This window comes from Otolemur garnettii, unplaced genomic scaffold (genome assembly GCF_000181295.1).
Source record: "Otolemur garnettii isolate 467f Iridium unplaced genomic scaffold, OtoGar3 scaffold00188, whole genome shotgun sequence".
Classification (NCBI taxonomy): domain Eukaryota; kingdom Metazoa; phylum Chordata; class Mammalia; order Primates; family Galagidae; genus Otolemur; species Otolemur garnettii.
The window spans coordinates 2,568,428-2,594,867 of record NW_003852583.1 but is presented as its reverse complement, the minus strand read 5'-3'; the positions used below and the strand labels follow the sequence as shown (position 1 = coordinate 2,594,867).

The window sequence follows — 26,440 nt, the reverse complement described above, 5'->3', positions numbered from 1 at the left end:
AGGAGGAGCGGGAGGATTTGCCTCCCTCTCCAGCACTTCCTCTAATCATCCTGCTAATCCCCATTCAGAATTCTCAGCATTAACCACTGTTTTCCAACCCAGACCCTGGAATCCCCTGCTTGGTGTTGAACTTGACCACTGACTCCAGCAGCATGAATTCAGAGAGGCTGAGGCAGAGAACACAACTGTGCTGCTGTGGATCTAAGACCCCTGCGGCTGGGTTGTCCTACCCGTGTCCGCTGGCGTTGGGCTTGCTCTAGGGCTGGGGAGCCTGTGGCCTTGAAGCCTTGTAATGCCTTCTGGATCCTTGAGTGTGGCCTTCGGCCTGAATCCAAATTTTATAGAACAAATCCTTTTAATAAAGGGATTAAATTAAAATTAAGGGGTTATTATTAAAATGACTTAGGTTTGGACTTGATAGAGAGGCCACACTTGGGGATTTGGGAGGCCACATGGGGCCTTGAGGTTGCAGGTTCCCCACCCCTGCTGGGATTCAGAAATTCAAATGGATTTGAACAGGAACAAATTAAAAACATCAAAAGTGTTCTTAAAACTTACTGATGATGCTGCTTTGCTATGGACAATAAAATACAAAAGGTGAACAGAGCAAAAGCCCCGCCCTGCAGGGACCAGCCGGCCAGCGCGTAGCCGCACCACTCCACCATTTCTCCGAAGTAGTTGGCAGCAGTTACACACTCAAATAATCCACCTGGAAGAAAATGCAGAGCACAGTGGTGCATTTACTACAAAATAATACCTGGTGAAATACTGACTCGACAGATGCTGGTGAATACTTACTGGGAGAACACAAATTCAGCTATGGAAAACTAAAACCGTTATAGAACATTAATCAGTGAGGCACAGTTAACATTACAAGTTTTACTATTTCATATCAAAATTTCTGACAATTTTATATTTCTATCACTACCTATTTATCTGAATATACAAATCTACAGCTATGGCGGGAGACTGTAAAGCACACTTCGAGAGTTCACAGATGGCACTGACAAAACCGGGCTGAGCACACACGGGACAGTCAGTGGCGAGCGGGTTAACAAGATGGGGCCGTGGAGAACCTAGAAAGATGCTTTAGGAGAATGCTCATTTTCAAGCACAGGTGCACTCACTCACTCATCAAATCTCCACTAGTGCACTGAGTCTGCAGTCTTGGCTGGGCCCTGCCTGGGCACCCAGACAGACCCCTCCGCACACCCAGAACTATAAACTCCAGCACAATAAACAAAGAGTTAATACAGCATAAAGAGGGTGAGGGGCAGAGCAGGGCTGGAGGAGGTCACCGTCACAGACAGGCTGGGAAGGGGTCTCACTGGGAAGGTGAGGGTGGATCCAAGACGCGCAGGTGCTCCATGTGCTCTAGGCAGGGGAAGGACCTCGGCAAAGGCAGGGACGCTCCAGGGACCAGGGAGGTGGGTAGGCAGAGAGGCCCCAGCAGAGAGGGAAGACAGGAGGCACATCTTTGGGGGTCACTCTTGGGCTGTGGCTTTGGGGATGGGGAAGGGGACTGTTCAAGGATGTCTGGAGAAGCCTGGTATGCCCTGCTCCCAGTTCTAATGTGTGTCTGTCTGCCATGCTGAGAATATTCGGTTGGCATATAAATAGAACATTTTCTTACAAAGTGATTATACACAACCAGTTTCAAAAATACTCCTGCACAGCACAAAGACTGCATCTCTGAACGCACAGCAATGATGTGCAAGAGGGCTCCGGCTGGGGCTGCTGTGGTCTCCTTCTTAGAAAGCAAGAAAATAGTTTTGCTGAGCTGAAGACAGAAAAGTGCTTTAGTTTTGTTTTGTGTGGGGGGAAGACTGTGTATGTGGATGTTTATAATATTGAGTTCTCTACTTTTCTGTAAGCTTGGAATAATTCATAATAATTCAATGCCAACATTAATTGATAGGTAAACTTTTTAATGATAATATGAAATGTACAAATACAAAGCTTAATGCCTAATAAATGTAACGTCATTCGTGTAATATGTGTGGGGCATATGCACCTGCTGAAGCGTCTGTAGGATGTGCCCCCAGCACTGAACGCAGTATTGCTCCTGGGCTGTGGAACTTAGTCAGTTATACTTTGTTATGTACCTATTTATATAACTGCCTCGATTTTCTACAGATGTATGTCATCATCCTCTGTATTCCATCAGGGCCCTGGGCAGCTCAATCTCAGAAGTGAAAAGCTCTCTATGCTCTGCCATGCTAACACCATGTCACCTGAGGACAGACATCTTGAGGCAGGGCCAGGGAGTGGAGGCTAGGTCAGCAGGTGCCCAGCTGCACCCTGAACAGTGACCCTGCCCTCCGAGTGCCCAGTGTGCAAGGCATGTTATTTGGTGGAACCACATGGGCAGGCTGGTGAGCACATCATTAGCTAAGAAACCTGGAGATGCCGATCTGCTAGAGGACATCCCCTTAACACACAGACGGCTCAACAGTCACAGACCAACGGGGGAGCAGGGAGCGGCCTACTGTTGTTTTGCTGTTGTCTCTTTGTGTGGGGAGTTCAGTGTCATCGTTTCTGATCTTTGTTATCAGAACCTTACCCACTTAGCACATCAGCACTCTTGGGTCAGCAGTTCTCTAAACTTTTCTCATCAGCAGTGGTGAGATACTACACCTTGCATTGGTGTTAAGGACAGAGTGTTATGAAATGACGGAGCATCGTTGCCACACACAGCCCATGGCCCTTGTTCTGTACCTTGCTTGGTCTACCCTGTGTGTCCTGACAGTTGGGCATCTTATTTGCCCATCTCTCCTTACTCCATATCCACTCACGCTGTTATTTTTACCCCAACCGGTTCTGCCACCATTGTTAACAGAGTTTCAGGAAGCCTATCTGAAAGACAGCATGTGGAGGCTGGACACGGATGGGACATCTGTGCACAGAAAACGTGAGCCTGCCGAGTGCAAGGCGACCCTCAGCGAGCCCTCCCAGAGCTCAGCAGCCATGTTCCCCGCACCTTGGCAGATTTTATCCGAGGGACTCCAGGGATGGGATATGATCTCTGCCTTCTACGTTTCTCATCTCACAGAGCTGGCCCTCGGGCTCTATCACTGAATGTGGAGTGCTGATTTCTGAACTCCCAGGAGATCCACGGAGGGGAGTGAATGGGAATGCGTTCATTTGTTCCAATGAGCTTGTGATGAAAGAATCTGGGGAACTTTCCCTTTAGTGCCACTGCCTGCATGGAGGATTTTCTCCAGTGACCGTTCCCTGGCAACTCCCCTGGTACACGATGGATGGGGCCTTTCCAACGGCAGACTCCGGTTTCCTGAGACCTCACACGAGCGCTCTTGCACTGGCTTGTGCGCTGTGCTCTGTTCCGGTGCTTTGTGTTTCTCCTCCAGGGACTGCAGCGTGAACAGGATGGACCTCCCTCCCGCCTTCTCCAGTCATTGCTAAGACAACTCTCAGGTTTCATTACCTAACACGCTTTCTGCTTTCTCTCTCAGAGTGACCGTGAGCAAGAAGAAGTTAGGGTACACTGTAAAATAAGTAAAGAGTGGAACTGGAATGGTCCTAGCACATTGAGTGATAAATACTGGAGGTGTTGGTGCCCTGATTTAATTATCACACATTGCACGTCTGTATCAAAACATAACATGTACCTCATAAATATAGATACTGTTATGGGTACATTAAAAAAATTAAAAAAAAAATAACAGTGACTCCTACTGAAAACTTGCAGTGAATAAATAGTGGACAGACATTTATTAGACATGGAGAAACTAAACAGCAAGGCACCGTGCAACACAGGTTTAAAACAAGTTTTTCAATGTCAGGACTGACCTCTGGGTATTTTGTATCCAGTCTCCCCTGGTTTTCTGAGATTCCTGAGGATATGATCTGAATGGATGTTTATCAGCATGCCTGTTAACCACATGGCGGAACCTAAATACAAGATTATCATAGTTAATGAACTACAAAATTTAAGAGCCCACGCCTGATGGAATATTATTATTGTAATCCTTCAGATTATAATTATTAGCACAACAGATTAGCCATAATTGGTAGTAAAAATCATTAAGCGTTAGGTCAGGCACGCCTCAGAGGGCTTTGTTTTTCTGATCATACCAATAAATAATCTAATCTCCCAAAATACTTTATGAAGCATGAAGGTATGAAGAGAAGTATGACTTCTGACTGGCACGAGGCTCCTTTCCAGGAAAGGTGTCAGCCTCAGGGAGTCAGCCCACCAGGTAGACTTAAACTCACAGCAAGAGCACGAGGCACGAGGCTCCTTTCCAGGAAAGGTGTCAGCCCCGGGGGAGTCAGCCCACCAGGTAGACTTAACCTCACAGCAAGTGCACAAGGCAATGTAGGCAGGAGGCTCCTTTCCAGGAAAGGTGTCAGCCCCGGGGAGTCAGCCCACCAGGTAGACTTAACCTCACAGCAAGAGCACTAGGCACGAGGCTCCTTTCCAGGAAAGGTGTCAGCCCTGGGGAGTCAGCCCACCAGGTAGACTTAACCTCACAGCAAGCGCACAAGGCAATGTACCCCCTCCAGCTTCCAGGCACAGGGAGGTGGGCCAGTGCCTGCTCTATCACCACCAGGTATCTTGGCGGTGGCTCTTTCCTTTCATTATAAGATCATTGGAACACATGAATGCATTCCCAGGCACTCCCCTCCATGGAGCCCCTGAGAATTAAGAAATCAGCAATCAGTTCTGCCTCCTAGGCTGCTGACAAGAATCCTTCACTGTCACACAACCCCACAGTGCCCTTTCTGGTTTCCCCCAGCCTCACTAATCTTCAGGGGCTTTTCATTACTTAAAGGAGATGTCTCAATATCACACCAATTAATTCTGATAAGAAAAGGCAAAATGCCACCACAGTGTTTTATAAAAGGAATAACAGATAGAAAGAGGTTAATTTGATTGTTCTGAGATATTTGAAAAGTGGGAATGGCATGTGGTACTTAATGATGGCCCTCAATTCACCAACAAACAATCGTACATTTGGGAGTGTCATTGTTAATTATTCATCACTTATCCCAGTGGCACTGAATAACTTTTCAGTTAGAACAAGGACGTGGAAAACTTTGTCTTACAGAGAATTTCAAGGGTTTAGTTTTTTTTTTTTTTCTGATTTCACCAGTGAAAGAGGATTTTTTTCCTAAGAAGTTCATTATCAAATTTTCTAAGTTATTTACGGGATCCATAAGTTGACCTGCTACCTTTTTCTTCATTTCAGTGGCCCCCACCCCAGGTGATTTGGCTTCCAAGATGAGGTTCTTAAAAGAATCATGTCTAGGGCAGCGCTGTGGCTCAAAGGAGTAGGGCACTGGCCCTATATGCCAGAGGTGGTGGGTTCAAACCCAGCCCTTGCCAAAAACTGCAAAAAAAAAAAAAAGATTCATGCCTAAATAACGTGCTCACTTTATTTCCCTTCTAGCAGACAAGCCCTCTTCATTGACTGATTGACAGATAACCAGCATTTGTGTTTATTTGAGCTGAGCATTTAACCCCATTTGTAGAGATCTTAACGTATTTGCATAAAATCTTTTAGATTGACCACTATTATTGTTATGAAAAACCTTTCATTAGAATTTTATTATTATTTACTTAGGTTTTCATGGTAACTATGTCATTATAATCAATTATACATATGATTTCATGTCTATCTCCACACAAAAACAATAAACTCTATGAAATTAATATAATGCACAAAAGGTAACCTAGTTTGATTTCCAATTGGCATATTTTTCATTTTCGCATCCTCCTGTTGAATTGGAGAGAAGTCAAGGCATTGGTATATAATTTACTGGTGTCTTAAATTTCAGACCAGTTTTGAAGGCATCTCTAGAGCGTAAGAGCCATGAGCACAGCTTCTTTAAATGACATTTAAGTTTACAGACCAAAAGCTCATCATAGAAGAAATTCCCTTGAGATTCTCAAATATTTAAAACTTATATAATTTAGGTTAAAAAACAAAACAAAAACTGTCCCCTTTCTTTGATTCTTGGCTCCCAGCTTTGGGCAGTCAGCTTGGTACAGTGGTTGACACTGCTGGTCTGCCATCTGCCACATTTAGATCCCCGGCCAGCTGTTTAACCCTTTAGACCTTTCAAGTCTGGTCTGAAAAGCATGATTTCTGCCTCAGAGAAAATGGGAGGGGGCAAAAAGAGTGTGTTTCTCACAAGAACTCAAAAGTATGTCCTCTTTCTTCTTCTGATAGGTGGGGTGTAAGAAGATAAGGTCGTCTAAAAGGAGGCAAAACAACAATATATGTGGAGGCATCATATGATAAAAATAATTTAGCCTAGCATTTCCTGGAGGCACAGATTTCTGGGGCTAGACAAGGATCTGGAAACCCTTTGTCAGCCAACCTTCCTTCTATGGGGGAGGAAGCAATTTCTCGTTGTCATCACAAGCAGGACGAGGGTCCTGCTACTAAAACTTCAACTCACTGAAGAAAAATGTGACTGAGAATTGTGAAAGTTTTTAAATTCATACACATAGGGAAAAAGCAAAATGAAATGTAAGGTCGGTTTATGTACCTTAAGGTGAAGCACTGTCGAATAGTTGAAAAATGTGATGGCCCGATTTCAGGCTCTTAGCATGCTGTCATGGGGGCAGGCTACATCTGAATATGCTATCAGTTCTAAATGCTGGGAGGATTGGCTAAATAAACATGTAGAAGAGCCTATCTTATGGTTAAGATCCTATGAATTTTTAATGCTCTTGGCAATATTTTTGACTGCTAATGTTTCATTTTCAATTTTGCTCAGAACTTGTAAGGTTCTAATTACTAGTTGAAAATGCACATTCATTCACAGTGATACAAGTAAAAGGGTTCAAGATCTTCAGAAAACTGTAAGTTCATTCAAGTTCATAGAAAACTCTAATTGCATGATTGGAAGGTAACCCAATCTGGCTTTTTCTCACATCACAGAAGGAACCGCAGGAGGTCTGGGCCTGTCCTAGATTACATGACCAGAGAGTGCCCAAGCTCTTAGTTGCTGTTCCTTCTGCGGGAGCTGGTTGCTATTTTTAGGTTTTCAGTCTGAATAGGCATCTATGCTTCAGGCCAGAGTAAGCGAAGGTGTCTAGAACCTTCATCACCTCTGGTCAGGGACAGCGTGACTCTCCCTGTGGCTGGCTCCAGACCTCCTGCTGTTCTCTGCCCTGGGGGCCTCATGGGCCCGGTACACTCTGTTCTCCCAACAAGTTTGGACTTTCTACCTAGAAACTAAAGGGACATGAAAATAAAAGCAATGATTTGCATGTGGTGCAGCTATGGACACTCACCTATTAGGAAACGGGGATCTGTTACCCAGTCGTCAGCGTACACTGCATATTGGGTCAAGTACCTGCCTTGCAAGTAGCCGTTGTAGGAGCAGAACAAGCATCCATACACCCACGAACGCAGAGGAATCGGTTTTCCTCCTCGAATCAGAAATGGGAAAATCAAGGACCTTAGGAAACAAGAAGTAGAAACAAATGTCAAAAACCCAAAATTAAAGACCATAATATCCGTAATTGTATTTTAGATGTCTTGAGTTCTTAGTCTTGCTTTCATACACAAATCTTGGCCTCAGTAGCACACACCTTGGCTTACTGCATCTAGGCTAAAAGCAGAGTTCCAGATCAAAGAAGAAGGCATGTTTCAATAAGGTACACCACAGCGTGCAAACCCAAGACTCTGTCTATGTAGAATGTGAAATGGAGCACACTGAGCTATAGGAAACGGGAAGCGTCAAGAGGCTCTCAACATTTCTACTGCCCTAAAACTACAAACTCGTCCAGGCTGGAGCACCAGGATGTGGAGTGCACCATTGCACCACCCATCACCTTTACAACGGCTCTCCCTCTCTGAGCACCCATCACCTGAAAAGCTCCCCGCTGCCTGAGTAGGAGACACTGTCACCTGCATTACGCAGGGATGAAGTTAAGACTGTCCAGGTGGTTAAGTAAGTGAGTTTAAGTGTAAATTTGGATGATTCAAAGACCACGTTCTTTTTCTATACCACGCTGGCTTAGATGTACCCTACTAAAGGTCTAAAGACAGAAAACAAAAGGACAAGAAATTAGAAACTTATTAAGAGAAAGCAAAATTTTATTTGTGTTTGAATTTTTTCTTTATATCAACATGTAATACATTGAAAGAAATTATATATTGTACAGACTTTAGGGGAATAGGAACCTATTATGAACAATTTTATGCCAATATATTTGACAAACTGATGAAATAGGAAAAGTCCTCAAAAGACACCAATGACCAAAATTGACCCAAGAAGAAAGAAACAACTTCAGTAGCGCTTTATCAATGAAAGAAACTGAATTTAGACTTAGGAAATTCTAGAAAAGGCAGAACTAGGCTCAGGGGAGGAGATTAACTGCAAAGAGGTGTGAAGGAAACTTTGGGGAATATTACTGTATTATATTTTGTCTGTATAATTGAAGGTCGGGCACAGTGGCGCATGCCTGTAATCCTAGCACTCTGGGAGGTTGAAGTGAGATGATTACTTAAATCCAGGAGATTGAGACCAGCCTGAGCAACATAGCAAGACTCCGTCTCTACAAAAAATTTAAGAAAATTAGTGGCACATGCTTATAGTTCTAGCTACTTAGGAGGCTAAAGTAAGAGGATCCCTTGAGCCCAGTAATTTGAGGTTGTAGCAAGCTCTGATGATGCCACTGCATTCTAGTCCTGGCAGCAGAGTGAGACTTTGTCCTCTACCTTCAAACAAAGAAACAAAAAAAAAATACTGAATTTGAACTTATGAAATCCAGAAAAGGCAAAAATAGAGTCAGGAGAGGGCACTGGCTGTAAGGGAATTTTTTTTTTTTTTTTTGCAGTTTTTGGCTGGGGCTGAGTTTGAACTCACCACCTCCAGTATATGAGGCTGGTGCCCCACTCCTTTGAGCCACAGGTGCTGCCCAGTAAGGGAATTTTTTTATAGGAATTACACAGAACTGTGTATAATCAGTAATTCATCAAACTATAAGCTTAAAAATGAGTGAATTTTATTATTTGTAAATTATACTTCAATTACACAGGAAGAACTTAAAAGCTTAATATTTGTTTCCATTCTAGCCATCTACTCCAGGGTCAAATCATAACTAGTCATTAATTATTAATACAACAGTCATGGTAATAGCACTGTAATAGTAATACAACGTTGGCTATGCATCTTCAAGTATTCTCACATCAGCAATATTGCTCAACTCCTTTGAAAATAATAGTAACACAATGTTGACTACACATCCTGAATGGACTCTCCCATCAGTATGGAGAGTACTCTCCTCTCAGCTCCTTGGAGAAACATCCCTATGAATCAGAAGCAGTCTTTAAGGTTCTCATCTTATTTAGGCCAGTCCTCCAAAATGGCTTCATACAGGTTTTAAGCAAAGCACTTGTTGGACATAAAGTGTCCATTTGGCTAATGTGCCATCAGAGAGTTATTAATTCCCCTGAAAGCTGTAATGCTGGCAAGCGTCTGATAAAGAACAAGGAACCCAGCCATTTCTCTCTGTACTTTGGAAACATGACTCCAACCAGGGCAGACAGTTGGTACAGTGAGCTGATATTTGGGATGTGAATGTCACAACTAGAATTTAGCCTTCACAGGAACAAGTATGTGTTTCTTGGGCCAGTATAGGCTCTTTTAAAACAAGCTGAGATGCTGACCTGTGGCATTTAGGCATTGTTGTTCCTTTCACCCACCCCTTATTTCTCAACCAGGACAGAGGCCTTGAGTTAGACCCAGAAAACAACAGAATTAATGGCAGATAACAGAAGGATTCACACTCTACCCTGAGCATACAGGCATGAGAAATACCAAGAGTAAGCAGCTTCCCCCTCTGAATTCAGATTAGGGGAGTCTCAACACAGCCAAGGGGAGAAGGGATGTGATGTCACTGTGACACAGTTGAGAAGAAACTTCCCGGGGAGATATCGTCTTAAGGAATTTTCCAGTAGTCAAACTGCAGGACAGAACTGAAAAAATTACAGAATTCTCATTTCAAAAATACAGAAAAAAACAGGAAATAAGGATAGTGGGGGATACAGGGCCTGGATTTGGTTTGGAAGGATGTCTGTTAAAACACACACAGCACTCAGTTCATAAGAGGCTGGGGCTGCTGACCTGAACAAAATCCAGCTTAAATTCAACGCACGATAATAGGAAGGCAGAATCAAAGAGAGGAAGGAAAAAAATTAGGAAGCTTGAAATATACAGAATAGACACTAAAAGGAAATGGTCTAAGAAAGACTTCCACGCTGCATGTCACAAATTTTAAGTAATAGACAAATGAAGTGTCAAAGAAGTGCTGTGAGAAAGCATCCTGGGTACTTGGTAGAGTTTCCGGCAAGGATATGACAACCATGTAGCTCATACTTTTGTCCTATGTCTCTTGCTTCAGTTCCAAATTCTGGGCTGAATTCTGAACTCATAAACATGAGCTGGCATCTTGTAAAAATAAAACCCAAACCTCTCTCTTGCTTTGTTTCATATTCCTTTTACTCATGGGTCAGTAATCTCCTGGGTCTATGATAGAAATGAGGATCTAGGCCACATGTGTTGGCAAACTAAGGCCCACGGACCACAAATCAAGTTTAACACCTGTTTTTGTAGAGCCCGTGAACTAAGAATGGCTTTTATATTTTTCAATATTTAAAAAAAGGGAAAGGAATATACACATATTTTTGAGAGACAGAGTCTCAAGCCATGTACAAATCAAGTCTACAAATCAGTGACACAGTTTTAACTTGACAGAGTTTTGAGTGTCACGCATACCAATGTACCACAACACCTTCCTTCCTTATTACTGCAGCCCTGTCATGTCAAAACTAGAAAAGTGGACTTTGAAGACACGGTGGAATAGGAGTTGTTACTGAATCAAGTGGCAAAACATTCTTTAGTATGCATTAACACTAGAGCTGTGTTGATAGTAAACAGAGGCTGATTTTATCAGACTCAACATCCATCACAATATTTCCAACTTACAGAATAGCACTAGTAAGAGAAATCAGAAAATTTAAAACAGAAATTCATCATAGAATTCCTTCATGGATGAAACGAAAATGAGGCTACAACCACATTATCAAGCGGGTCATTTGTTAGTGAAGTAAGGAAAGTAGTATATCAATAGTGAGCTAAGTAACTGCAGCTGCTAAAGAGCCATGTACAGATCGTATAAACTAAAAACTATTAGCCTTTCAGTGATAACAGCTGCTTGAGGAGTTGAGGACACTGGGAGGAATACTAACAGTCAATTAAAGAACAAGGCAAATCTTGCCTGGCAAAGCATCTTTGCTGGCTCCTGGTGAGTCTATGAATGTCACTGATACGGCTCAGTTGTTTATTTGAGGACTCAACATCAATGTTGAGGTGACTGAAGAATGAGGCTCTCTAAATCGTCTCTGTGGAACAACTACAGGTGAGAATGTTTTCAAAGATGTTGAGAAACACTAATTCAGTAAAATCTGAAGTGGAATCTACTAAGATGTTACAATTGATAGTGGTAAAAATGTATGTAACAGAAAAACCAAAAAATTACTCATTACAAGACATGTGAAAATGTAAGATTGTAAAGGCAATTTCTTTGATCAGAAAGTCCTTTGCAAAAAACCCACCATGTGTGATTGAGCCAACTGTGTCAACAGTGAATGTGACAAGCCTTCCTATGGATTTAACTCTCAACAGTTCTACAAATTTTTGTCAGAAATAAAATAACTATCCTGATTTATCCTACTACACAGCCATTTGATGATTTAGTACAATTTTGAGCTCAGAGCTGACATTAAAACTTTCTGAACAAGAACTGCCTCCAACCACCACTACTGAGCTCTGAAGGGCTTTAGAAAGTAGCTTTTGTTGCATACTTCATCATGTAACCTAATAAATTCAATCTAAAATTATAAGGCAAAACATCATTTATGCACAAAACTTCTACTACATTAAAGTCGTTTCATTGACAATACTGTTTTAATGACAATGATGCAAGTACCTTTGCTATTAAAATTTTAAAAAGTGAGCTCTCCATTCTCTTGTATATTTGCAGTAGACATAATTTCTAAGCTCAAATTACAGTTTCAGCAGGGTTTGTGAACCCGGATTTCCATATTCCAAAATCCATTTAACTATGTAATTGAGGAGTTGCCACCTAATTATCAATAGGAAAATATCAATGTGCAATGTAATGATATACCGGAAAGCAAAATCTAATGAAATCCCATGATTGCCTTCTAAGTGATAGATAAGCTCAATTAAACCAGATACTGTGGAGTGATATCAATATTTGGATTTCCAAAGAAAAAGTACATAACATCTACTTATAGATAAGCACTAAGCCATGAAAATTTATAACAGATTTTGATAATAGGGAACACTAACTTTGAATTCTAATAAGTTAAAAGGTTTTCCTTACCCAAAAACAAAAAAAGAATTTTATTCTTTTTATTAGCTGTGTATTACAAAACTTGCACTAAGAATTATGTTTTAAATTTGGTGACAAAATTCTATGAAAACCTGCTCTCTCCTTATTAAGTGCTTATATAGTATCTTAGCTCACAGGAGCTATGTTCTGGAGAGATCATTTAGACATCCTTACAGAGTGTTCTGACACAAGGCACTGGCCTGTTTTGTTGTCTGGGCTTGGCTGTGTATCTACGGTTACAGGACGGCTCCTTCTTCTGCATATGCCCTGTGGGAAACTGGAAGATACTGCCAAGCCAAAGGACCTAGAGAGGAGGTTTGTTCCTCTCTTTGGTCCCGTATGAAGTCTAGAAAAGTGGCGAAGATGGGAGGCTTGGCTTTATCAAGAGCGAAACCAGTTTCTCTGATCCATCCCTTGAAGGGAATGGCCTGGCCATAAAACCAATGAAGTCAATAGGAGAACGTGGGCTGCCGCCTATGTCCACAAACCTCTGGAAGAAGCCTCAGACTTTCCTGAGAACGCTGACTGGGTCCAGGTGTGCTATCAGCTTCGAGGACACACTGGCTTCCCTGAGGCAAGCACTATTCTCCCTCTTGGCATCTGTTAGATCATTCTTTTTCTCTTGGGTCTTTCCTTTCAGCTGCACTTAGTCCCCGTCTTTGGAAATCCATGCAACTGTTACCAGCAAAGGTTTTCTTTTGACTGGGGTTGTTTTGGAACCAGGAAAGTGATTAGGGAAGGAGGTTATCTGAGTTTTCATAACTCTACAGCAGTGAATTTCAAGTGGTGTGCTGTGAGAGGATCTTGAGTGTGCCATGCAAATTGTTAAAGACAATTAATTAAATTATTATCAAAAGAAGTTCAAAGCACTATATATATATACACACATATATACATATATATATATCTCCCATCCCTGTAAGTATGTTTTTTTAGTTTTTTAAAAATCAACATAATTTAAGTATACTGTGGAAGTTTAAATATAGGGTCAAGTGTGCCAGGAGCTTAAAAAAAAAAAGGTTGAAAAACACTGCTCTGGAGGGACAGTGCACTTTACAGATCACAGTGGATCTCAGGAAGTTTATGAGAACAAATTGACAGGGTCACTTAAGACACAGGGCAGTCTCAATAGTAAAACAGATGGGTGTACCTGCCTGGACACAAACCACTCACGGACCTACATGGCACAAGGGTCCAGGGCTCGGGCCAGCTCAGTTATGATGAACATGGGTGTTTACAAGGCTTTTCTCTGATGGTGTCTTATTCACACTCAAATTCGCATATTCAAACAATGGAACTGTGTGAAATCTTCCTGGAGAAAATGTACTGAAGGAGAAGTCGAAACTCTCTTAAGATGGAAATCATCTTTAATAGAATCTAGGAAGCCCTTGCACTAAAACTAAAAAGTAGAGAGGCTCATGCCCAAAGGGAGAGATATTGGACTGAAGTAGACGGAAGCCGAATGTGAGGATCTCCGCACTGAGAGGACTGCATGAGGTACACATCACCCAGGCTGAATCAAGCAGCAGAAACGAGAAAGTAGAAGAAAAACAACAGGTACGAGCCCAGCTCCCAGAGGAAGAGAGACCCCTTCCTCCAAATGGGAGCTCCATGGTCGGTGACCAGTCAGCCAGCGAACTGGGTTCAAAAGCCTCCTCACCTTAGCACATGGGAGAGCAGTTGCTAAGTCCCAGTGCTCCTTCATTATTGAGGTCCCACACCGAGATGAGCCCCATTCTGTCTGGCACAAAAGACCAAACATTTTTCCTGCAATCCTGAGCACTCAAATGCCCTTCCTCAACCCTAGTTGTTCAGGGAGGACGGTGCCTTGTAGAGTCCAGAGAGTCTGGTGAGCTCTCTGAGAAACTTGGGAAGTCTGCTGGCTGCAGAGCTGTAGCATGAGAACAGTAGTGCAGCAGTCCAAGTTTTTGTGGGGAGAGGGTGAACTATCCATCTCCAGATCCTCAGGAATTCTCAGGCAGCTCTGTCTTCTGCCCTTCAGGACAACTTCTGAGCTCCATTGCGTGGGCAGACCCAGTGCTTAAAAGACTTCAAGGGCAGCCCCTGTAGCTCAATGGGTAGGGTGCTGGCCCCATATACTGAGGGTGGCGGGTTCAAACCCAGCCCTGGCCAAACTGCAACAGAAAAATAGCCAGGTGTTCTGGCAGGCACCTGTGGTCCCAGCTACTCAGTAGGCTAAAGCAAGAGAATCGCCTAAGCCCAGGAGATGGAGGTTGCTGTGAGCTGCGTGATGCTACGGCACTCTACGAAGGGTGATAAAGTGAGACTTTGTCTCTACAAAAAAACAAAAAAAGAGACTTTGACTTGTGACTGAACTTTGGATCTGCCCGTCTGCCAGGCACAGCTCTCTGAGCTTGACTAGTATAGTGGGCAAGAGGGTGTCTAAGTGACTATGGACTTATCTTTGGATCTCTGGCCTCCTCCAATGCAGCAGTGGCACTGCAACAGTGAGGAGTGGACTCATAAGGGACAACCTATCAATTCAACTAAAAAAGTATAATTAACATATTAAAAAAGAGAAAAAGAGGAAGAAGCTGAAAATATTCATGAGGAGGAATCAGCAGAAAAACTCTGGCAACATGAAAAATCAGAGCAGATCAATACCTCCTGGGGATGTCAAAGAAAACACAACAGAGAATCTCATCCACAGAGAAATTACTAAAATGTCAGGAACAGAATTTAGAATATGGATGGCAAATAAGGTAACTGTAATGGAGGAAAAGATGGAAACAGAGAACCAAAAAATAGTTCAGAAATTATCTCAAGAAATTAATGAATTCAAAGACAGAGTCACCAAGGATATCTTGGTGATATCACCATAATGAGGAAAGATATAGCAGAGCTTAAGGGATTGAAAAGGTATTTGAGGAGCTTCAAAATACAGTAATGTCCCTCAGAAATAGAGTTGATCAGTGTGAAGAAAGAATCTCAGATAAAGAAGACAAAACTTTTGAACTATCCCTAGCATTCAAAGAGGTAGGAAAATGGAGAAAAAGAACAAAATATTCCCTGAGAGAGTTATGGGATCATTCCAAGAAATCAAACATCTGAATTATAGGGATACCTGAAGGAGAAGAAGATGGTCTCAAAGGCACAAATTCTCTGCTCTAAGACATTATGGCAGAGAACTTCCCAAGTATTGCAAGAGATACAGAAATTTTCATATTCTGTATTTCTGAATTCATATTCTGAATTTTCATATTCGGTTTTAGAAACCCGGCATGACTCAATCCAAACAAAACATCTCCTAGACACATTATAATTAATTTTGCCAATGTTAAAATGAAGGAGAAACTTCTGGTAGCAGCCAGGCATAAGAAAAGTATTACTTACAAATGGAAAAGTATAAGGATGACTGCAGATCTTTCAGCCAAAACATTTCAAGGCAGAAAAGGATGGTCATTGGCCTTCAACCTTCTTAAACAAAACAATTTCTGGCCCAGGATCCTATACCCTGCTAAACTGAGTTTCAATTGTGATGGAAAAATCAAACACTTCACTGACATCCACATGCTGAGGAACTTTGCCATGACTTGACCACTCTGCAGGAAATACTCAGACCCATTCTTCATAATAACAGGCGGGTACACCACCAAAGTAAACCTACCCAGAAATTAAAAAACAAAGCTTAGCTTCCACAGTGGTGAGAGGCATAAAATTAAGCTCTAGACTCCTGAAAAAACAAGATGACCAAAACTCTGCCACATCTATCAGTTCTCTCAATTAATGTGAGGGTTTGAATTCTCCTTTAAAGAGGCATACGCTGGCCAACCAGATATAAAAACTCAAGCCAGATATCTATTGCCTACAAGAAACTTACCTTACCTCAGAAGATAAATTAATACTCAGGGTGAAGGGATGGGCAATGGTATTCCAGGCAAAACGAAAGCAGAAAAAAGCTGAGGTTGCAATCTTGTATGCAGAAACAATGGGATTCAAACCAACAAAAATAATGCAAGACAAAGATGGACACTACCTACTGGTTAAGGGAAACACACAGTATGAAGAGATTTCAATAGTTAACATCTATGAACCCTATCTGAATGCTCCTCAATATATAAAGCAAACCCTAACTGATCTGAACAATATAGTATCTTCCCACACTATAATAGGTGGAGATTTTAACACCCCATCGGCAGTACTGGACAGATTCTACAAACAGAAACTAAACAAATAAATAATGGACTTAAACAAGACCCTAGAACCAATAGCCTTAACAGACATTTACAGAACACTTTATCCTAACAAAACCGAACACACATTCTTCTCATCAGCCCATGGATCATCTTCCAAAATTGATCATATCTTAGGTCACAAGGCTAACCTCAACAAATTCAAAAGAACAGAAATTACCCCCTGTATCTTCTCAGACCATCATTAGAACAAAAGTTGAACTCAACAGCAACAAAAATCGTCATACTCAAATAAAATCATAGAAACTAAATAACCTTATGCTGAATAATAGCTGGGTCATAGACAAGATCAAGAAGGCAGTCATTAGATTTCTAGAACAAAATGATAATTAAGACATAAACCATCAAAACCTGTGAGATACTGCAAAGGCAGTCCTTAGAGTAGGCGTCCTCAAACTATGGCCCGCAGGCCACATGCAGCAGCCTAGGACATTTATCTGCCCCCATGGGTGTTTTTGCCGCCACTGCCCATCCTGTTTAGCAGCCTACTTGTCCTGGAGCCCACAGTCTGGCCCTCCAATGGTCTGAGGGACAGTGAACTAGTCCCATATTTTAAAAGTTTGAGGACCCCTGCCTTAGAGGGAAATTTATAGCATCAGATGCCTTCATCAAGAAAACAGAAAATGTGTAAGTCAGTGACCTAATGGACTATCTCTACCAACTGGAAAAGTAACAACAATCTAATTCCAAACCCAGCAGAAGAAAAGAAATATCCAAAATTAGAGCAGAATGAAATGAAATTGAAAACATAAGAATTATTCAGAAGATCAGCAAAACAAAAAGTTGGTTCTTAGAAAAGATTAATAAAATTGATAAACCCTGGGCTAGACTAACCAGAAACAGAAAAACAAGATCTCTGAGAACTACAATCAGAAATGATAAAGGGGAAATAACAAGAGATGCCACAAAAACAGAAAAGATTCTCAACAATTACTACAATAAACTATATTCCCCCAAATATGAAAATGTAGAAGAGATGGATTAATATCTGTAAGCACAATACCTTCCAAAACTCAGCCAGAAAGATTTAGAAATCTTGAATAGACCAATATCAAGTACTGAAATAGCATCAACTGTACAAAATCTCCCCAAAAAGAAAAGCCCTGAACTGTATGGTTTCACACCAGAATTCTATCAAGCCTTCAAAGAGGAACTAGTTCCTATAACGCATAAACTTTCCCAAAATATAGAGAAAGAAGGAATCCTCCCCAAGACATTCTATGAAGCAAATATCACCCTGATCCCCAAGCCAGGAAAGACCCAACAAAAAAAGAAAACTATAGACCAATATCATTAATGAATACTGATGCAAAAATATTCGACAATATATTAGCAAACAGAATACAACACATTAAATACACCATGATCAAGTCAGTTTTATCCAAGAGACAGAAGGTTGGTTCAACATAAGCAAATCTATAAATATAATACACCACATAAATAGAGTAAAAAACAAAGACCATATGATTCTTTCAATTGATGCAGAAAAGACTTTTGACAATATCCAGCATCCTTTCATGATAAAAACACTCAAGAAAATAGGCTTAGAAGGAACATTCCTTCAGTTGATATAGCAGTGGTTCTCAACCTTCCTAATGCTGTGAACTTTTAATATAGTCCAAAGGGGTTGCGACCCACAAGTTGAGAACTGATGTGGTAGAGGCTATCTACAGCAAACCCACAACCAGTATCATATTGAATGGAGTAAAACTGAAAGCATTCCCATTCAAGTCTGGAACTAAACAAGGATGCCCCGTCTCCACTGCTATTTAACATAGTGTTGGCAGTTCTAGTCATCACAATCAGGCAAGAGAAGGAGATCAAAGGAATCCAAATGGGGACAGAGGAGGTCAAACTCTCCCTCTACACAGATGACATGATCTTATACCTGGAAAACCCCAGGGATTGAACTACAAAGCTCTTAGAAGTGATCAAGGAATATAGCAGCATCTCAGGTTACAAAATCAGTACCCACAAATCAGTATACTTCATATATGCCAACAATTGTCAAGCCAAAAACAAAATCAAAGACTCTATTCCTTTTATAACAGCACCAAAGAAGATGAAATACCTGTGAATGTATCTAACAAAAAATGTGAAAGATCTCTGTAACGAGAATTATGAAACTTTGAGAAAGGAAATAACAGAATATGTCAACAAATGGAAGAACACACCATGCTCATGGCTGGGAAGAATTAACATCATTAAAACGTCCATACTACCCAAAGCAATCTATAGATTTAATGAAATCCCCATCAAAGCAACAATGCCATACTTTAAAGATCTTGAAAAAATAGTACTTTGATTTATATGGAACCAGAAAAAAACCAGGATAACAAATACAGTTCTTAGAAATAAAAACAAATCTGGAGGCACCACCTTGTCAGACTTCAGGTTATATTACAAGGCTATAGTGATCAAAACAGCATGATACTGGCACAAAAATAAAAACATAGAACTTTGGAATAGGATACAGAATCTAGAAGTGACCTCAGTCACATATCATCATTTGATTTTTGATAAGCCTAACAAAAACATGAAATGGGGAAAAGAATCCTTATTTAACAAGTGGTGCTGGGATAACTGGTTATCCACATGCTGAAGACTAAAAATGGACCTACACCTCTCACCTTTGACAAAAAATTGATTCTTGTTGGATAAAAGATTTAAATTTAAGACATGAAACAATAAAAATGTTAGAAGAGAGTGTGGGGGAAAACACTTGAAGATATTGGCTTGGGAAAACGCTTTATGAGGAAGAACCCTTAGCAATAGCAGCAACACTAAAAATAAATAACTGGGACTAGATCAAACTAAAAAGCTTTTGCATAGCTAAGAGTACCACAAACAGAACAAACAGACAGCCCTCAGAATGAGAGAAGATTTTTGCATGTTATGAATTTGACAAAGGTCTGGTAAGTAGAATCTACAGAGAATGCAAATTAAACAATCAGAAAAGTGCAAACTTTTTTTATAAGTGGGCAAGTGATTTGAACAGAAGCTTCTCTGAGAATGACAGATGAATGGCCAAACAAACACATGAAAAAAATGCTCATCATCTTTAATCATCAGAGAAATGCAAATCAGAACCACTCTAAGACAACCCCAGCAAGATTAGCCCACATCACAAAGTTCCAAAACACCAGATGCTGGCATGGATGTGGAGAGACGGGAACACTTCTACACTGCTGGTGGGATTGTGAACTAATACAACCTTTTTGGAGAGAAGTATGGAGAATCCTCCAAGATCTAAAAGTAGACCTTCCCTTTGACTCTGCAATCTCATTACTAGGTATCTCAACCCAGAAGAACAAAAAACATTTTACCACAAAGACATTTCCATTAGAATATTTATTCTGGTTAATTCATAATTGCCACGTCATGGAAGCAACCTAAGTGCCTATCACTCCATGAATGGATCAACAAACTGTGGTATATGTATACCATGGAATATTATTCAGGCATGAAAAAAGATGGACACTTTACATCTTTTACATTTTCCTGGATGGAGCTGAAATACATTCTTCTTAGTAAAGTATCTCAAGAATGGAAAAATAAGTATCTAATGTACTCCATACTAATATGAAATCAATATATAAATATTACATGTCCATAAGAACAATAAAACACTACTATAGTTCAGTTCGGGGGTAGAGGGAAGTGTGGGGAGGAGACATATGGCAGGAGGCAGGGCGGGAGGGGGGATCTCCCCTAATGTGCACAATGTGAGGGTGTATAACACACCCCCTGGGTGAGGGGCTCTTCTACAAATTGAACTTTACCCTGGAAGTGAGAATAATGTAACCTAAGTATTATACTCTCATATTAATTTGAATAAAATTAAAATTAAAACAAAAATCTAAAAAGTATCAGGTAACATGTTATAAACCCATTTCTTCCTGACAATAACCTGAGGGACACAATACAGTCAAGTCCCAGCAAGCCACACAGGAATTTTATTTTCCAACTCATCAGGTAAAGCATATAACTGAACTTGATATTCTGTTTGGTCTTGTTACAATTTTCCTATTTTATTTTCTTTCTACTCCCTGTAAAGAAACTAGATGCATTTTGTCAAGTTACTTTTATTACCCATGGAACCAGCAAACCTTGGTGTCTGTAAAGTAACCAGGAATGTGGGACATCTTTGGTGATGGGACTGAACCCAGAGTATAAGAAGCCAGAGTTTCTTCGGAACCTCAACAGCTGAGACAATTTGCTGTCTTCTTCTGGCTGAGCTTAGAGCTTAGATGGAACATAAAAGTGCTTCTGATAGAGTTCCTGATATAAGTATTTCTCACAATCCTTAATCTTACACTAAATGTCTTTTTTTTTAACATTTCAAAACTGTTCCTATCATCCCTATTTTGCAGATGATAACACGGTGGCTCAGGGAAACATGGTGATGCGGCTGGGGAGACACCACGTGTGAGGCAGTGGCAGGGCGTCAGTGCCGCCTTCCCCGGTGCTCCATCCACCACAGCAGGAGGACCCACTTAAGAGGAGGAAGGCCTGGTCCGTGGCACACTGAATAGTCACTTTTATTGTCTGTATTAAGTCAGAAAAATACTTATGCTATTATGCTAAGAGCCAAAAGTAGCTTATAAGATATTGTGTTGTATGTATCTCTACTGCTTAGAGAATTTATCAAAACTTTATTAAGAACAACGAAGGAGATGGGGAAAAAGATACACCAAAATATTATCAGTATTATCTCTAAGTAATGGAATTACAGGCAATTTTTATTTTCTTCCCTGAGTTCCTCTATATTTTCCAAATTTTCTAAAAAGGTTCGTATTTCAACTTGAAGTTCCTTTGCACACCACATTGACAGATTTCTTAAGTCCCAGCAGCTAACACTATTCAGAACAGACTGGATGAGTGAGATGGTGAAATTACATTTCCTAGGCTGATGACCGGTATTGTTGATTGGAAAGGCTCAGAGATGATTAGACAAAATTAACAGTCAAACACAGATCATCCATCTAAGGAAAAACAAAGTATCCTATAAACATGTAGGAAGAACAATGGATTACCAAAATGAACAAAACCGCCAGAGCTAGCCTACATGTCCACTCTCACTCTCCCTGGAGGCTGTGGGGTGGCCCACAGCAGGAACAGAGAGCTCTGAGCTGCTCAGGCACCTGTGCAGTACTTGATTCCAAACCACTAGGATAACTGCTTATCCAGTATTAACCACCACTAACTGGCAAATTAACTGGCTATGTTCATCTGCTGGATGTGATCTGCTCAAAAGGGGAGGAAGTATTTATTCTAGAGTAGCAGTTCTCAGTCTGTGGGTCGTGACCCACAGGAACTGTATTAAAGGGCCATGGCATTAGGAAGGTTGAGAACCACTGTTCTAGAGACTCAAAATGCAAGCAACCACTCAGAATGAGTACTCTTTAAACATTTAAAGTAAATATTTTTGAGTTTTACACTCTTGGAAGCAAGTTCCATGCCTATTTAATTTACATAGTAAACTAAACAAATTATCCCTTGAAATACCTTACCAACAAACTGGAATAATAATGCCTCCATTTTCCTTCCATGACAAATAAGGCATTCATTCAGCAAATGATTTAACTTGAAAAATAAAAGCAATTGCACATCATCTCTCTGGACAATCTATGCACCCCTAAGTTAGAGAACAGTAAAATATCTAACATGGTAATTTAGGCGTAATTTAGGCTGTAGAAGATTTAATTACTGTTAAATGGTTAAAACTGAGAAGTTTTTTTTTTTTTTAATATTTCACTCTAGTACTGGCTGGAGAGCAGTGGTATCATCATAGCTCACTGCAACCTCAAATTCCTGAGGCTCAAGCAATCTTCCTGCCTCAGCCTCCGAGTATCTGGGACTGCAGGTATGTGCAATCATGTCTGGCTAAGTTTTTATTTTTTGTAGAGATAAGGTCTTGCTATGCTTCTCAGCCTGGTCTTGAACTTCTGGACTCAAGTGATCCTCTTGCCGTGGTCTCCCAAAGTGCTAGGATTACAGATGTAAATCACCATGACCAGCCCAGAGACTGGTTTAAAATTGACTTTATTACTTTTTCTCAGTAATTTGAGACTACTGAAATCTGTAGCACTCCCTAGATTTGCATCCATCCCTCGTGCCTGTATCTTTCTGTAAAAGACTCTTCTGCAGTGATGACTAAATCACAGATGGCAACAAAGCTGCACACTTAACACATTGACTGAGACACTAGGAAACAAAAAATTTTTCCTTGAGGTCACGGTGTTTTATTAGATCAAGATAGGTAAAGAAACTCGTATAAGTTAAATACAACTCCCATGGCAGTTCGAGTGTTAAGCACTTTGCTCCTTCAAGGCAACGTTCCGTTCACCTTGACTATTTCACTTGCCATCACTCTACACTTTTGCATACTTTTTCTTCTCTTAGATTATTCAAATCCACAAAGCAAGAGCCAAGGATCCAGTGCGCCCTCCTTAAAAAGATATCAGATAATCATTAGGCTGAGACTGTGCTTCAGGTCCTACATAAGCAAACCAAAACCCAACTCAGTGTAAAGAGTAAAAGGAAACTTAAGCTTAACCAATCAGAAATTGCCAACTAACCTCCAACTGCAGACTTTATCAGTAAGAAACCACAAACTAACCTCCAACTGGAAACATTACCAATAATAAACCACCAATTAACCTCCAAGTGGAGACTTCACCAATAAGAAACTACCAACTAACCTCCAACTGGAGATATTACCAATCAGAAACCGCCAACTAAATTCTACCTGGGGACTTGCTACCCTAACCAAATATTTCTTTGTCCTGCTTGTGCAGACACCTTATATTAATAAGCTTTCCTATGTGCTCCCTTGATGGAACCAAAACCTCTTGTGGTTTGGCACTGATTCATGAATCTCTGTCTGTTCAAGTAAACTCCTTAAAATTTTAATGCAGCTAATTTTTTCTTTTAACATCTTTCACCCTCTCAGTTCCCCAGTGTGTTTTAACATGACACCATGGCCCATCTAAAAATGGGGCTGGGCCTCCCCCAAGAGACCACTGGTAGAATTATGTAAGAGGAACAATGACTCAGAAGGGGCTTAGGTTCTCTGATGGATGGTAATCACGGGTAATGACAAAAGAAAAATTGCACCGGCTCAGCATAAACCTGGGGCAGGTGTTAGGAAGAGGAGGCCTGACAGGCATCACTCTGGACCACTGGGCAACCTGTCATAATGCTGCTGCTGAGGACTCCCAGGGCAAGCAGTGCTGGACACGCTGATCCTTTATAACTGTCTGCTAAATGGATGAGTGATGATGAAGTAATCCCAACTAGTAAATTCACTGCTGTGAGGGGAGGGGAAGAGATGAGAGCAAAAGCAGTCAGGTAATACTGGATAAGCCTGCCTGTCTAGAGAGACAGCCAGGAATGAGGGCAGACAGTAGCCTGGAAAGCCCCGTGGAACGTCTGTGACACACACAGTACTGAGCTGATGCTAGTGACAACAGGAGACTGCTGCTGTGTCTAGCAAAGCAGGATTTAAAAGTGAGGGTAGGGAAGGCAGGCGGGAAGGGTGAGGAAGCCCAGAGAGAACCAGAATCGGAGACTAGGACCTGGGTCAGGGTGCCAGCTCAGGACAGAGGGTCAGGGAACAGAAGAACACAGGGCAGGCAGAGGAGGGAGCATCACTGTGACCACAGATGGTTAGACCAGCAAAGTTTGTAGGGCAGAGTAAAGCACAGGCTTAGGAGAGCCCTTGGATGAGAAGGTGGGAGGCTTGGTAAGAGGCTGGAGAATGCACTTGCCTCAGGTAGCAGGCACCGAGCCAGACACTCCACACACTCAGGAAGGCTAGGGATGGAGTGAGACCCCACCCACCCTGGGGCCAAAGAAAGTGGCTTCAATGTAGGAAGAAGGCAGTTAGTTCAACTCTTGTCCCTGCTATAGACCCAAAGATGCCCTCTGCCCTCCTTGAGGGAACCAAGCAGTGCCAAGGCTTGCTCTCTCCCATTCTCCCCCTTGGGCTCTTTGGCTAAAAGATCCCACGCAGTCTCACAGAACATTGCAACATCTCACACAAGAGAGTATCTTATCTCTGCATGCCCATACTCTGCCAGGCCCTTGCAGCAGTCCTGGATGAATGTATGCTGAACAAATACAAAAAAAAAAAAAATGCTCAGGTCTCCTTTCCCCCAAAAGCAAACACACACACCCTCTCCTTTTCCTTCCTCCTGAGAGACTGCACCCTCATCGTCATCATCCCCTAAACTGTCCCTTGCTCCGGGAACAGCCGTAGCCCTGCTGCAGCCTATGGGCCTCCCTGTGGAAAGCCCTTGGGCCTGGCCTTGGTCCTCACTGCTCCCAAGCTCTCAAACTCTCCAGGGAGAGCCCTGCCTCATTCCTGCACTAGCCCATAGCTCAGCAAGCAGTAGGGGCCACTGTGGATACCTGCCGAGTTCTGCAAGGCACAAGCCTCCCCAGGCTCTGAGTCCTGCAAGACTCAGGTTTGTATTGACTCAGCCTCCTCTCCAGCTGGGTCTCTACCATCTGCAGTGCCCTGCACTAATACAAGGCTCTGTACCATTCACAGGACCTGCTGGGATGGTTTGTCACCCGTGCTAAGAGCTGTTTCCATTCCACTTCTCTTCCAAGTGCTCACCAACTTAGGTCAAATGACTGTTTAATAAATTAGTTGCTTGGGTAGAATGGAAATGTTTATCTTTTCTATTTCGAAAACTTAAATGTCCCCAAACCACACAGGCTATGTACACAGGAACATGTCAATATAAAAAGCTCAATAGTTTTAAAAATTATACCTGACCTGGCAAAGCCTTTTGGAGCAGTTTTTAAGACCACTAGTCTGGTAATCAGTCTCACCCCAGCAGCCCCTGTGTCTTAGTGCCCTCAGGCATGTGAAATGATCTACTCCTGGTGTCACTCAGGAGGCGCCTTTGGCCCTTTGGGAGGTGGCATTCACTCTCCCACTTGAGAGAGCTGAGTACATGATGTGTTGAAAGCTTCAATTCAGGTTTTCAGGCAAAACTCTGTGAAGTGCTCCCTTTCTTTCCATTGCCACATCTCATTGGCACAGAGAGCTGGCGGTGGGGTACATGAATGACCCCCAGAGTCCATATGTGGATATACAGGATAGCAACGCAGAATGGGGCTGACATTGAGTTTTCAGACATGCCAGCACCATGCAAGCCGTGCTTAAAACACATGCCGGTCCCACAGGGCGTTACCATCATGATACCCATTTTACAAGTAGGAAAACTTTGGTACAGAGCAGTGTGAGGTTATGAGTGATAGGGTTGGAAGAGCACCGAACACCCTAGAACTTGCTTCTAGCCATTAGGAAAACAGACATAGCGTTTGGAGTATTGGTGGAAAAGTATATACAGATAAGAAAGTTATAGCAATGTTGGATCATCTTGCAAAAAAATAAAAAACCAAGCAGTCTGATAATGATTTTGCTTAATGGTTTGGGTACATGGTATTCACTTGGACTTTGTTGAATATTGACTTTGTCCCTCTTTAAAGTGCCCACATAAAAGCGGAATGGGAACACTGACCACAGGGGTTAGGTGCTAGTGTCCAGGTCATTATTTCCTGAGAACCACATTAGGTCCCAGACTCTTGCTCCTGGCACAGGAGCTGTGAAACCTGTTCTTTCTCCTTACTGAGATGTAAGACAGCAGGAGAAAGAAAAGCAGCTTATAAACATGCAATGGATTCTCCTATCTTTCTAGGAAGTGGGGGTTTTAAGGTGGTTCAACTTCTTCGGCTGCAGAGACATCCTTTTTAAAACAGAACAAAAAGGTTTCGAAGTCATCCTTAATAAATCCGATGGATCCCA

General features: G+C 41.7%; 1 protein-coding gene across 2 annotated transcripts in view; it reads right to left on the bottom strand.

The window, feature by feature from the left end:
• SRD5A1 (steroid 5 alpha-reductase 1) overlaps positions 1 to 26,440 on the bottom strand; it is a 37,248-nt gene that overhangs the window by 9,647 nt on the left and 1,161 nt on the right. Inside the window, exons 2-5 of one of the 2 annotated variants that reach the window (XM_023507553.1) lie at positions 7,271 to 7,437; positions 6,160 to 6,222; positions 3,811 to 3,912; positions 559 to 709 (exon numbers count right to left, since the gene is read on the bottom strand). In XM_023507553.1, the coding sequence (XP_023363321.1) occupies positions 559 to 709; positions 3,811 to 3,912; positions 6,160 to 6,222; positions 7,271 to 7,437 (483 nt within the window). The remainder of the gene's footprint in view (positions 1 to 558; positions 710 to 3,810; positions 3,913 to 6,159; positions 6,223 to 7,270; positions 7,438 to 26,440) is intronic. The other variant, XM_003800894.3, reaches the window with a different exon arrangement.